Source organism: Ambystoma mexicanum, chromosome 4p, assembly GCF_040938575.1.
Source record: "Ambystoma mexicanum isolate Mex_15411 chromosome 4p, UKY_AmexF1_1, whole genome shotgun sequence".
NCBI classification, from domain to species: Eukaryota; Metazoa; Chordata; class Amphibia; order Caudata; family Ambystomatidae; genus Ambystoma; species Ambystoma mexicanum.
Window position 1 is genome coordinate 47588640 of NC_090927.1, and position 12627 is coordinate 47601266.

General features: G+C 44.7%; 1 protein-coding gene across 1 annotated transcript in view; it reads right to left on the bottom strand.

The window, feature by feature from the left end:
• Window positions 1-538: 538 nt before the first annotated feature.
• LOC138452967 (zinc finger protein 208-like) overlaps window positions 539-12627 on the bottom strand; it is a 141592-nt gene continuing 129503 nt past the window's right edge. The window contains exons 3-4 of the mRNA XM_069605336.1: window positions 11427-11437; window positions 539-3936 (exon numbers count right to left, since the gene is read on the bottom strand). Of these exons, the coding sequence (XP_069461437.1) occupies window positions 2331-3936; window positions 11427-11437 (1617 nt within the window). The 3' untranslated portion in view covers window positions 539-2330. The remainder of the gene's footprint in view (window positions 3937-11426; window positions 11438-12627) is intronic.

Below are 12627 nucleotides of genomic sequence, written 5' to 3' on the forward strand. Positions count from 1 at the left end.
ATGATGAAAGGCCATGATGAATCAACGCAAGTAGCACAAGGGATTCGATACGAAGCCCAACAGGTGAAAAAACAAACAAAGAAACTTCCAGGAAGGTGTTGCACGCACCGAGGGCAGCGCTCACGGGGATATTAGGCCAAGATTTCAAAAAGCAGCTACAGTTTCAAAAGTACCACAGTGCACATCCACAATAGCCCCAATAAGAAGAGCCTTACCCCAAATGCAGCAAATTGCATGGGGAGGTGGAGGGCTGAATGCAGGGCTGCCCAGCGCAGCAGATGGTCTTTCAGGGAAGTTGAGGTAGAGAAATGCATACATATTCCCCTTTACACACTTTTTGTATAAGGGATAGGGCATGCATTAGGTTTTCTTAGTATAGGCCATTTTGATTTGTCAGAGACTGACTAGGACTATGTTTCATTTAATATTTGATAGTAGAGACTACTTCCATTTTAGCTTTAGGGCAAAGTAGGAGTCAGTGTCATACTTGTGTTACCATGCATCCCTTACATTACTTAAGCCATTCATTCTGATATTTCTTTTGTGACACTACCTTTTCTTTATTTCCCATTACACACTTGTTACTTGAGATGGAGGGCTAGGCTCGTTTTAATTTATTATAGACTTTTTTTGTGGCAACGGAATTATTACCAGTTTTCACAAACCGATGAATCATACATTTGGAGGTAAAGTGGCGGATTTCCCTCCAACAAGGTGGGATTTCCCTACCTAAATAAACTAAGGATAGTTGGAGTCAGTACGTTCAACTTAAAAGTCTGTGTGTCCAAAACCTATACTTGCCCTCACAACTAAAGCTAAACAATGTGTAGGGATATCAGCAACCAAAGGAATAGTGTTCAAACAAATGTTCTGAGCTTCTTCCAACTGCTGGCTTACTCTTGGCTCCCTTCCCCAGGTTCAACCCAGTTTCACAAAATGGGTCTCAGCGTGCCCTTCCCCCAAGCAGGAAGCACTTTTGGCTTCAAATTCACTGTCAAATTAACTTGCTTAGTTTACCTTTTCTTTCTGTCACGTGAACAATCTTATACCGACCAGTCTCAGCCTTTTGACTTCTCCTGGGTTACTCCAATAAAGTGTTCCTCAGTCTAGGCGCAGTTGTCGGACCACACGGTCTACCCATCACAGGTTGCACAAACGATAACCCTGGGCATTTTGCAACAGTTCATTCTTTCTCATAGGACTTTCTTGACAACAGAGGTTTCCTTTTTGTGTCACAAGTCCACATATGTTTCTGTTTCCCTTCAACAGCTTCTTGACTTTACCACCATGTGACTCTCGCACACTTTCCTTTGTGGTATTTCTCCTGGTTACCACTTTGCTTTCACACAATCCAATATTATTTTGGTTTTTACTTGTTTCACTTTGTTCGCAAATGCACATCACCTGCTGTTTCAGTCATTCGATATACTCATATCTTTTTCACGGTTCAGCATTCAAAACTCATTACGTGCATGGCAACTTGTTCAGTATTCAATAGTTCACGTTCGGTCTCCAGACCCATTTGTCATGCAATTTCACTTGAGCGGCATCCTTCGTTACACACAACATGCCCCTGGAGCACCCCGGCATGAGTGATCCTTCCCTGTCACTCACCGGCGTGTGGCCGCTCCTCTGATTTCACTCTCGGGTTCTCACTGGCTCCTCTCTCACTCCTGGGGAGCTCTGTGAAGCAGCGCTTGCTTCCTTCAGATTATCCTGTTGCAGTCGATTGCCTCAGGCAGATCTCTGTGTTCCCCACTCCCTTCGGGGAACACACGGCATAGGGCTCTGCACAACTCCTAACCCTTTTGCGGCCCACTCTGATGTCAGCGTCTTTCTGGCTTCTCCGAAGTAGTCGCGTCCTTTTCACCGGCCCATATTCTGCCTGCTCCACCTCGGATTACCACACTCTCCTGCCCACCTGGATCTCAACCTCCACTCTGCTTCTGATTTCTCCTTTTACACATCTGCAACCATTTAAGAGGTTGTAGATGTTGCCTTACCATAGTTATTGGGACATGCCTGACCCTAACAACCGTCCTCATGCCTCTTCCTCATCTCAGTACCAGAGTGGTGAAATGACAAGTTAGTATATACTACTCCTAGTCACCTCTACCTTTTCCCAGTACTGTGGTGATATGAATGTGGGGAAGTGATTGGTAACAGCCTATTAAGGCAGGGGGAAGGGACGGTTGTTCTAGCATTCTTTGCACTGACTAAGGCTTTCGTTGCATGGCTTCTCTCAGGTATAGTTAGGCTGCTTTTCTGACAAGCATTTCTGACATTCAGAGCAACAATAAGGTTTGGCTCCTGGATGGCTCCTCTCAAGTTTAGTTAGATTGCTTTTCTGACTGAAGAATGTCTGACATTGCACTGATAAAGTTTGGCTTGGCTCCTGTGTGACTTCTCTCATGGGTAGTTAGGCTGCTTTTCACACTGAAGCATTTCTGACATTCAGAGCACCGATACGGTTTGGCTCCTGTGTGGCTTCTCTCATGTTTAGTTAGGCTGCTTTTCAAACTGAAGAATTTCTGACATTCAGAGCATTGATAAGGTTTGGCTCCTGTGTGGCTTCTCTCATGGGTAGTTAGGCTATATTTTACACTGAAGCATTTCTGACATTCAGAGCACCGATACGGTTTGGCTCCTGTGTGGCTTCTCTCATGTTTAGTTAGGCTGCTTTTCTCACTGAAGCATTTCTGACATTCAGAGCATTGATAAGGTTTGGCTCCTGTGTGGCTTCTCTCATGTTTAGTTAGGCTGCTTTTCACACTGAAACATTTCTGACATTCAGAGCACTGATAAGGTTTGGCTCCTGTGTGGCTTCTCTCATGGGTAGTTAGGTTGCTTTTGTCACTGAAGCATTTCGGACATTCAGAGCACCGATAAGGTTTGGCTCCTGTGTGGCTTCTCTCATGGATAGTTAGGTAGCTTTTATCACTGAAACATTTCTGACATTCAGAGCACTGATAAGGTTTGGCTCCTGTGTGGCTTCTCTCATGGATAGTTAGGTTGCATTTCTTACTGAAGCATTTCTGACATTCAGAGCACTGATAAGGTCTGGTTCCTGTGTGGCTTCTCTCATGGGCAGTTAGGTTGCTTTTCTGACTGAAGCATTTCTGACATTCAGAGCACCGATAAGGTTTGTCTCCTGTGTGGCTTCTCTCATGGGAGGTTAGTTGGCATTTCTGACTGAAGCATTTCTGGCATTCAGAGCACTGATAAGGTTTGGCTCCTGTGTGGCTTCTCTCATGGGTAGTTAGGTTGCATTTCACACTGAAGCACTTCTGACATTCAGAGCACTGATAAGGTTTGGCTCCTGTGTGGCTTCTCTCATGTTTAGTTATGCTGCATTTCACACTGAAGCACTTCTGACATTCAGAGCACTGATAAGGTTTGGTTCCTGTGTGCCTTCTCTCATGCGTAGTTAGGCTGCTTTTCATACTGAAGCATTTCTGACATTCAGAGCACTGATAAGGTTTGGCTCCTGTGTGGCTTCTCTCGTGGATAGTTAGGTTGCATTTCGTACTGAAGCATTTCTGACATTCAGAGCACTGATAAGGTTTGGCTCCTGTGTGGCTTCTCTCATGGGTAGTTAGGTGGCTTTTCTGACTGAAGCATTTCTGACATTCAGAGCACTGATAAGGTTTGGCTCCTGTGTGGCTTCTCTCGTGGGTAGTTAGGTTGTATTTCTGACTGAAGCATTTTTGACATTTAGAGCACTGATAAGGTTTAGTTCCTGTGTGGCTTCTCTCATGGGTAGTTAGGTGGCTTTTCACACAAAAGCATTTCTGACATTCAGAGCACTGATAAGGTTTGGCTCCTGTGTGGCTTCTCTCATGGGTGGTTAGGTTGCATTTGTGACTGAAGCATTTCTGACATTCAGAGCACTGAAAAGGTTTGGCTCCTGTGTGGCTTCTCTCATGGGTAGTTAGGCTGCTTTTGTCCCAGAATCATGGAAACGGATCCATCCAGTCTTCCACACCTCACTGTTAAAACCATATCTTCAGTCATCTCGAACAGCTCCAAAATCTACCCCAGTGATTGTCAATGACCAACTCGAATACGAGGTTTCCAGAATCTGTGACTCTAGGGACCGACATGGTCAACTACAGTATTTGGTCGAATGGAAAGGATACCCTCCCAGTGAGCGCACCTGGGAACCCATGTCAAACATGAATGCCCCCAGGCTGGTTCGAAGATACCATCTTATCCATCCGGGCAAGCCCGGAGGAGCTGGGCTTCAGAGGAGGCATGCTGTTATGAACCGTCGTCTGCGTCCCTTCTGGACTTCTGATCCCTGACCCATAGGGGATTGAATACAGTGATCCTTCCAACATGGCCGCTTGAAACGGAATGCTGCTGGCCAGTCTCTACACTCCATGCTGTACGCTCTACAAAACAGACACGCCCCCGCGGCTCTGCGCATCTCAACGCTACCGCTTGCGAGTAGTAGTTGGACGTGTGTTGCCGGAGTTTGCTCTGGGCTTTCTTCTGATTCGTGGTTCCCGGTTCCTTGAATTCCCCTTCCTTCCTCCCATTCCTCTACCTTACCTCCGAACTTCCTGGATTTTCTTCCGCGCTCGGGTCACGGCGTTCCGTGCCTCCGAGTGCGAGCATCATTCCTTCCTGGTATCCTCCCTGGACTTCTGAACGTTCCTGGAAGTTGGATTGCGAACCTCACGCTGGAATCCGAGGACCAGCGCTCGGGTTTGTACAAATCCCGGACCGTGAGAAAGAAGACATCACAGAAGGTCGCAAGCAAACAACAAAAGCAGGTGAGAAGGGGAGAGACTTGTGGCAGATTTGGAGGAAGTAACTTATGCTGATGCTATGCAGAAGTTCCAACCCACCTCAAGATCACAAAGGCAAAAACAAATGCCTCACTTTCATAATTTCAGCAAAGAGGTTAAAGATAGGAAAACACAATTTAGACAGGAAAACCGTCAGGCATTACAATTACCACTAGCTTCACGAATAAAAGCCTTAAAACAGTCCAAGACTAAATTTAAGAATTGGTTGAGGGCGAGAAAGTCCAACCTATATCAAGTTGATGGAGCTAATATGCTACGCACTCTAAGTAATAAAAATACCAAACAAATGTGGTCGTTGTTAAATCATTCTACAGCGGGAAATCAAGTAGCTATACAGTCAAACTGCATCAATGCACAAACGTTGGCTGATTATTTTTCCAAAATGTATACTCAACAGATGGATTTAAACAATAATCCTAGTTTTATTCTAATTGGGCCGTTTTATCTACATTTTGATTGGGAAGACATTTTATACTTTATTCACAAAGCCAGTAAATCGAGAGCTCCGGGGCCAGACGGGCTCTCAAATTTTATGTTGAAACAACACCCAGAGATGTGGACCAACATTTTGTTTGACATGTTCAATAACATTAATCAAATGTAGAGGATACCTGAGTCATGGAAATGTGCCTTCATCATTCCTATTTACAAAAAAGGGGACCAAAACAATCCGGCAAACTATCGTCCGATATCTTTGTTGGACGCTCTGAGCAAAATCTTTGCGCGGATTGTTTTACGCGAATTCAACAACTGGTCCCAAAAGACTTTTAAACGTGATCCGTTGCAGTCTGGGTTTGCATCAGGCATAGGCATAGGCACTATCCCAAACATCATGACTTTAAACATGCTCAAATCACAAAGTGCAATAGAAAACCAGTCGTTATACATGGCCTTTGTGGACTTCAAAATGGCCTTTGACTCTGATCGCAACCTGTTATACTCTAAATTGCATCGTTATGGATGTCCTTCCTCCTTAATTGCGCTCGTAAAGCATTTACACTCTAATACACAGCTGCAGGTCCGTGTGAACACTGAGGGTCTTCTAACTTCCCCAATCAGAACGAACCGCGGCCTAAAACAAGGTTGTATTTTGGCGTCTACACTTTTTATTTTCTTCATACTTGATATTGGTGAAGTCTTTCTTTCTATTGCAGCAGATCCACCAAAATTAGGGACTCAGCGTATACTGTGGTTGCTATACGCAGATGATTTAGTGCTTCTGTCTCGTACCCCGATGATAGGGCTACAAAAACTAATAGACAGTTAGACACAGTACACTGAGCTTAATCAACTAATTGTGAATTAGGAAAAAACTCAGATACTGGTATCCAAAAGAAGAACTGTAAATCGATGTACTAAATATATCTGGCATATTCAGAAAAAAGGTTTTGCGCATTGTCCCTGAGTATAAATATTTGGGTATATATGTTCAAGACTCGTTATTCTTTGCGAAACATCTGCATAGTCTCGACTGTAAAATAACCATGTTGATTTCACAAGCGAAAATCTTGGTGCATAAGTATGGTAAATTTTCATATAAACACATCTTGGTTTTTTACGAACAGAAAGTTGTGCCAGTTCTGGTTTACGGTATGGAGGCACTGATAAACAACCAACAACCAGTATGGCACGCTCTAGAAGCTAGATTTGGGAAGAAGGTATTGAGACTACCCATATGTACACCTAAGCCGATTTTGCGGTATGAATTGGGCTTAGTGCCTTTAGCAGTCTATGTAACATGGAAGAAATGTGCCTTTTTACGCAAATGTCTATTAAGTTTACAATTAAATAACATCTTGGGGGCAGTAGGCACAGTATTTAATTACTTCAACACATGTTTTTCCGCAACAGTAGCGACAAGAGGTTTTCAAGAATATGTCAGAAGCAAGTATCAGTCTTCAAGTTTTGCTAGACAAGCCAACTCTAGCTAAAAGAAAATTATATCAGTTTAATTGGATCATTAATAGAGAAAAGTGTATTTTATACAAGGATTTTTCTACTGCATTGTTTGGACATAAGAAACACTGCCAAACGTCGGATTATTTGGTTAAATGTCCTTCTGCATATATAAGAAACAAATATCTAAGATTTAGATTAAATCTATGGCCTACCAATGACATCCTGGCCAGGAGAAAACAGATTCCAAAGAATTTAAATTTCTGTCGTTTCTGTAAGAACATCATGCAGAAAGAGACTTTAGAACATATCATAATCTCTTGTCCTAATTTGGAAACGCAGCGAAATCTATTTTTCTCAAAGATATTATGCATTTTTACACCAACTGATTATGAGGACCTTTGGCGGCGTGTCTTCTGTAGCACAAAATTTGCCATGAGGAAAGCAATTGTCCTTTTTTTGAATCAGTTATTTCCAGATTAGTCTGAAGTCTACGTGAAAAGAAGGTGCGGGGTAAATTGTACTGTATTTTTTAATTATTAATAAGTTTTAACTGTTAATGTAACTAAGGTATTTGTAAATAGGAATATATGAAATAGATACATTTGCATGTAACTTTTGTAATTCATGAATTGAAAATTTTAAAGGTAGAACTAGTTCGGCCAAACAAATAAAAACATTTTTTTAAAAGGTGCCACACACAAGCACACTGAGCGAGGCTGGATACGAGAAGGAACAAGTCTTCCAGAGCTGAGGGGAACCAGGCTGACAAAGCGGGAAGTACAAAGGACTGTGCGACATTTGCCAGGCGTACGAGAGAACCCGGCGAGAAAATCAAGTAATACAGAGAAGCCGTAAGCGTTCGAAGATAGAAGTTGAATGAGAAGAAGGGGCATACCTTCCAAATGTTCCAAGGTGGCTGCTCCCCCCCCGACTAGTAGACGAGGTTGGGGAGGCAAAAGGGAGATGCTGGCAACAGCCTTGTGCATTAAAGGAAAGGCATCGCTAAGAGGAACCCGATTATCACGACCAGTGAGTCCGGTCTGTGTTCAAAGCAAATGAGAGAGAGTAACGAGAGTTGAAGGTTACGTCTGATGACAAAATCTGAATGCAAAAGACGATTACTGAATGATGAGAAAAGATACAAATTAACAAAGTGGTCCTGATGCAGTTGAAATTATATTATACGCTAAACTGAATGCTAGAAAGTAATCGCAATTTGGAGCGCAAGTTGATCAATGGAAAATCAGAAACATGTGAACATTATGAATGCCTTGAGGGCAGAAGCACAGAGACATTGAACATTGTGAGAACTACAAGTACAACTACAAGAACCAAGAAGCCTTGGCGTTTGAAGTTTTTAATTGTTGTGAAAGCTGGGAAATTGTTCTAAGGAAAGTCGAAGTAGTCATGCAAAGGTCGAAGACAAATCCTTTGCAGTCTCAGAAGTCTTCGACAGGAAAAGCTAAATTATAACTAAGTGGACTGAAACTTGGGGAAGGGAATCCCAAGGTGTAGAAAAGATAGCTGGCTTGAGCCCGGCGGAGGGAAGCCTCTGTGGTACTGTGTTCCATTACTTGTTACGAAGTGAATTCTACGTTGATGACAAGGCAGAGAAAGCCTGAAAGATCTGTTGAACTGTTATGTTATTCCAGTAAGCCAGATTGTGCCAAAGCTGATGTGCCAGCCACCTGTCCCTTTTCACTCCCCAGTGCCTTTGAAGGGGGGAAGGAGTGGTAACTGTGAGAAACCAAAGGGTTTCACCCACTTGTCCTCGGGGACTTGTCATCCTGGTTGCCAGGACACAGCCATCGCTTTTGGATCCAGTTCCTGGGGGTGGACCGGTATGGAAGGATCACCTGGGTGAGGGGTCTTCGGGGAGTGGGGGTTAGACGACCGATGGTGCGACACAGTATTCCCCCCCTTTCCTGTACCCTTGACCCCTCCTATTTCAGAGGATTCTCAGATGTCCAAACTCCCACCCTTTCTACACAAACAATGGGCTGAGGAAGAGAGCGACTGAGAGTAAAGAGGCTAACCCTTGCACATTTCATTGGACATGTCCCGCTAATCCGGTCAGGCAAAGTCAGGCACTTGACTTTAACTACATACATCGGACACCCATTAGCTCTCCCCACACGAATAAAAGGCAGAACATAGAGACACACTCTGAGCAAGGTGGAACACGAGAAGCAGCAGAACTTCCAGGGCGAAGATGAACCTACTGTAGCGGATCGAGGGACGAGAACCACGGGTAAAGAAACCCAGAAGTTACCTGCAGGAGGTTGTTGCCTCCAAAGAAACATAAGAGATACGTGGAGAAGGCCAAATCCCAAACAAGAAGACTGCAATGCATTTCGAAGGCACCCGCGACCCTGCAGGGTAAACGACACAATTGGGGAGGCGCGGCCAAGCCTGTGGTATTAACCTTGACTCGTGAATTAAAAAGGGAAAGACAAGAAAGGACTGCACATAGCCGGTGAGTTGGCGAGAAAGATGAAAGACCGATGTGTGTTAAGGAAAGATTGAAGTGGCAACAATATATCTTACAATAGAAGGCTGAATATGTGTGGATGAGACGCGAAGAAAGGCAGACCTGTGGTTAACTTTAAAATAACCGATAACTGTGAAGTAGGGGTGTCACGGTATTAGTTTTATGACGGTACAATAACCTTCTTGCCAAATGACGGTATATCATGGTTATCGCGGTATAGCATGTGGAGTTAACTAATCTTAACAAATATTTTCTAAAAGGTCATACATTGTCAGATTTATCATCACAAACAAAACCAGGCACCCAGGGCCAGAATTGGGCTTTTCAATATACTTTCCACTGAAATGCCACCCCTTGCTTCCACCAAACTCAAACACATGTGTGGAGAGAAGGAGGGGCGGGGGGAGCCCTGCTGCGACTGGCAAAGCAAACTGAATGGCTTTTCTTAAGTGGTCATTTAGGCTTTTAGCCCCCCCACTGGCTACTGGTGAAGATGAACATGTTGCCATTTTGATAACCTGCATGCCACAGATCAATGGAGTCTGATGGTAGTATACGCTTGTGCGCATACACACGAACACGCACTCTCTCTTTACGTTACAGCCTTTAGTTTACTTGCGGGCCAATTGGTGTTCAGTAATCACAGACATGTTACACCTTGGTATGGCAGCAGGGAATACCCACAGAGATGAGTACATTTCGCAGTGTGACTTATTATATGTTAATTCAATGATGGAACCAGGGAAATCCCCCATTGCCATATGTTTAGAAACCTTTAGTCATTATAAATATATAAACCTCAAAGCCGCCAACCCAAAATAAACCCTTTTCCTTCTTGGCACTGTATTTATTCTTCCTATTGCTAACATATTGATTTTGTGTCAGGCACGTGTGGTTTATGGAATGGCATTTAAAAATTGCTCCAACTGAAACTACTTGGCAGACGGCACATCCAACACTGCAAGACCAAGACTGCAAGACCAAGACTGCACAGCACTTGCTTACTGCAGCCTTTCCAAATCAGATTGAAAAGCACACTTACCGGTATGAACGGTATACCGGTATAAACAATGTGACGGTTATTATTGTTCAATTAAGTGGTTCACGGTATCTTTACCGGTATACCGTAATACCGTTACATCCCTACTGTGAAGCCCACGATACTGAGTAGCGGAGTGGTAAAAAATGTGAATAAAGCTTGGGGAAGGGAACCCTTACTAGTGCTGTGATAAAGAATTCCGAGCCTGACAGAGGGACACCCATTATCTCTACCCACACGGATAAAAGGCAGAACATAGAGACACACTCGGAGCAAGGTGGAACACGAGAAGCAGCAGAACTTCCGGGGCGAGGGCGAACCTACTGGAGCAGAGCGATGTATCGAGGGACGAGAACCACGGGCAAAGGACCCAGGAGATCCCTGCAGGAGGTTGTTGCCTCCAAATAACCGTAAGATACGCGGAGAAGGCCAAATCGCAACCAAGAAGACTGCATTGTGTTTCGAGGACACCCGCGACCCTCCCAGGTGAACAACAGAGTTGGGGAGGCGAGGCTAAGCCTGTGGTATTAACCTTGACTCGTGAATTAATTAAAAAGGAAAAGACAAGAAAGCAATACACATAGCCAGTGAGTTGGCGAGTGAGATGAAAGACAGGTTTGTGTTAAGGAAAGATTGAAGTGGCAACAATATATCTTACACTTGAAGGCTGAACGTATGTGGATGAGACGCGAATGAAGGCAGACATGTAGCGAACTTTAAAATAACCGATAACTGTGAAGCCCACGATACAAATGGGGCAAATAACACAAGAGTATGAGCTGAAGGGAATGCCGAAGGGGTCCTGCGGAGCTCTACAGTAAAAGACTTGCACATTCGAAAGTCTTCGACAACCGGAAGTGTGACAAGTTAGGGGAAGGGAACCTCTAACAAATGTGAATAAAGCTTGGGGAAGGGAACCCCTAAAGTGCTGCGATTAAGAGGTACGAGCCCGACAGAGGGAGACCTATGTGAACTTTTATTTGAGCGGTCCAAGACCGATCGAGGGAGACCTGCATGAACTATTTGTTGAACTGTGAACCGTTTTGTTGAACTGTGAAAGAACTTTTTGAATGCTGGAAAAGCGACTTTAACGTGGAAGGCCAGGCAGGCCTCGATACACGTTTTGAACTGCATTGTTTTGAGAGCCTGAGCCACAGTGTGTCACCCTGTCTACGGGGACCACCTTACTCTGTGCTGTCTAACGTGGGAAGGAGAGCAGACTCAGCCACTTTGATTCTTTATATTCTAACACTGATTTTCATTTGATATGATATTTTATTTAAATCGCGCTCTTACACAAGTGTTTCAGAGCGCGACGAGGCAAGGGAGGGGAACAAGGGAGGACAAAACGGCAATCTTACTAGGCACAGTGACCTTGAGAACCCATAAGTGCAAGGGAGAGGGAAGGGGGAAGAGTGCAAGGGAGAGGTGGGAAATGGAAAGTGCTGAGCAAAGGATAACAACAAAACAAATGGTAGTGCAGCCAGTAAGGTTACAAGTGCAGGTTTAGAGCGCAGACAGGGGGTGTCTGATAAGTGCAGGTAATAGGACTGCAGGGTTACAGATACAGACCCATGTGCAGGGGTTGCCAGGAGGCAGTGCAGGTGTGTGGCTGGGTGTGCAGGGTTCTGGGCCCGAAATCAGAGGGTAAACCAGGTGCACGGTGCTGAAGCAGAGCAGATCAGATCAGCAAGGGAGAGGAAGAGCGAAGGCAGAAGCAAAGAGGAAGGTCTTGAGGTGCTTCCAGAACCGAAGATGGTCCTCCTCAAGTTTCAGAGTGGCAGGGAGGCTGCTTCAGAGGGAGGCCCCAGCCGAGGAAAGAGATCTACCCCCAACTCATTGCTTGGAGAAGCGACTGGCCCTGAGGGAGTTGGAGGAGCGTAGAGGTTGAGAGGGAAGGTATTTACGGAGGGAGAGTTGAAGGTATTTAAGACCCAGGTCCCAGAAAGCATTGTGGACAATGCAGATGGTATTGAATTTAATCCTTGCAGCCACTGGGAGTCAGTGAAGAGATTTCATGGCTGGAGAGATACGATCCCAGGGCTTGAGGCCAAGGACAAATCTCGCAGGACTGCTCTGTATACGTTGCATAGGCCGGAGAGTAAAAGCAGGCAGATTTAGGAAGAGGCTGTTACAGTAGTCCAGCCTGGAGAGGACCAGAGCTCTAGAGACAGTGAGCTTCTGGGGGAAAGAGAAAAGGAATAATATCTTGGAGGAGGTGCAATTGGTAGTTTGACTTAGAGACGTCAGAGATGTGAGGAGAAAAGGAGAGTGTGGAGTCGAAGATGACTCTGAGGTTCCTAGCCTCACAGGTGGGAGCAGGAAGAAGGCCAAGGGAGGCCGGCCAGAGTGACAGGAAAGGAGAGTGCAGGTGTGCCGAAGAG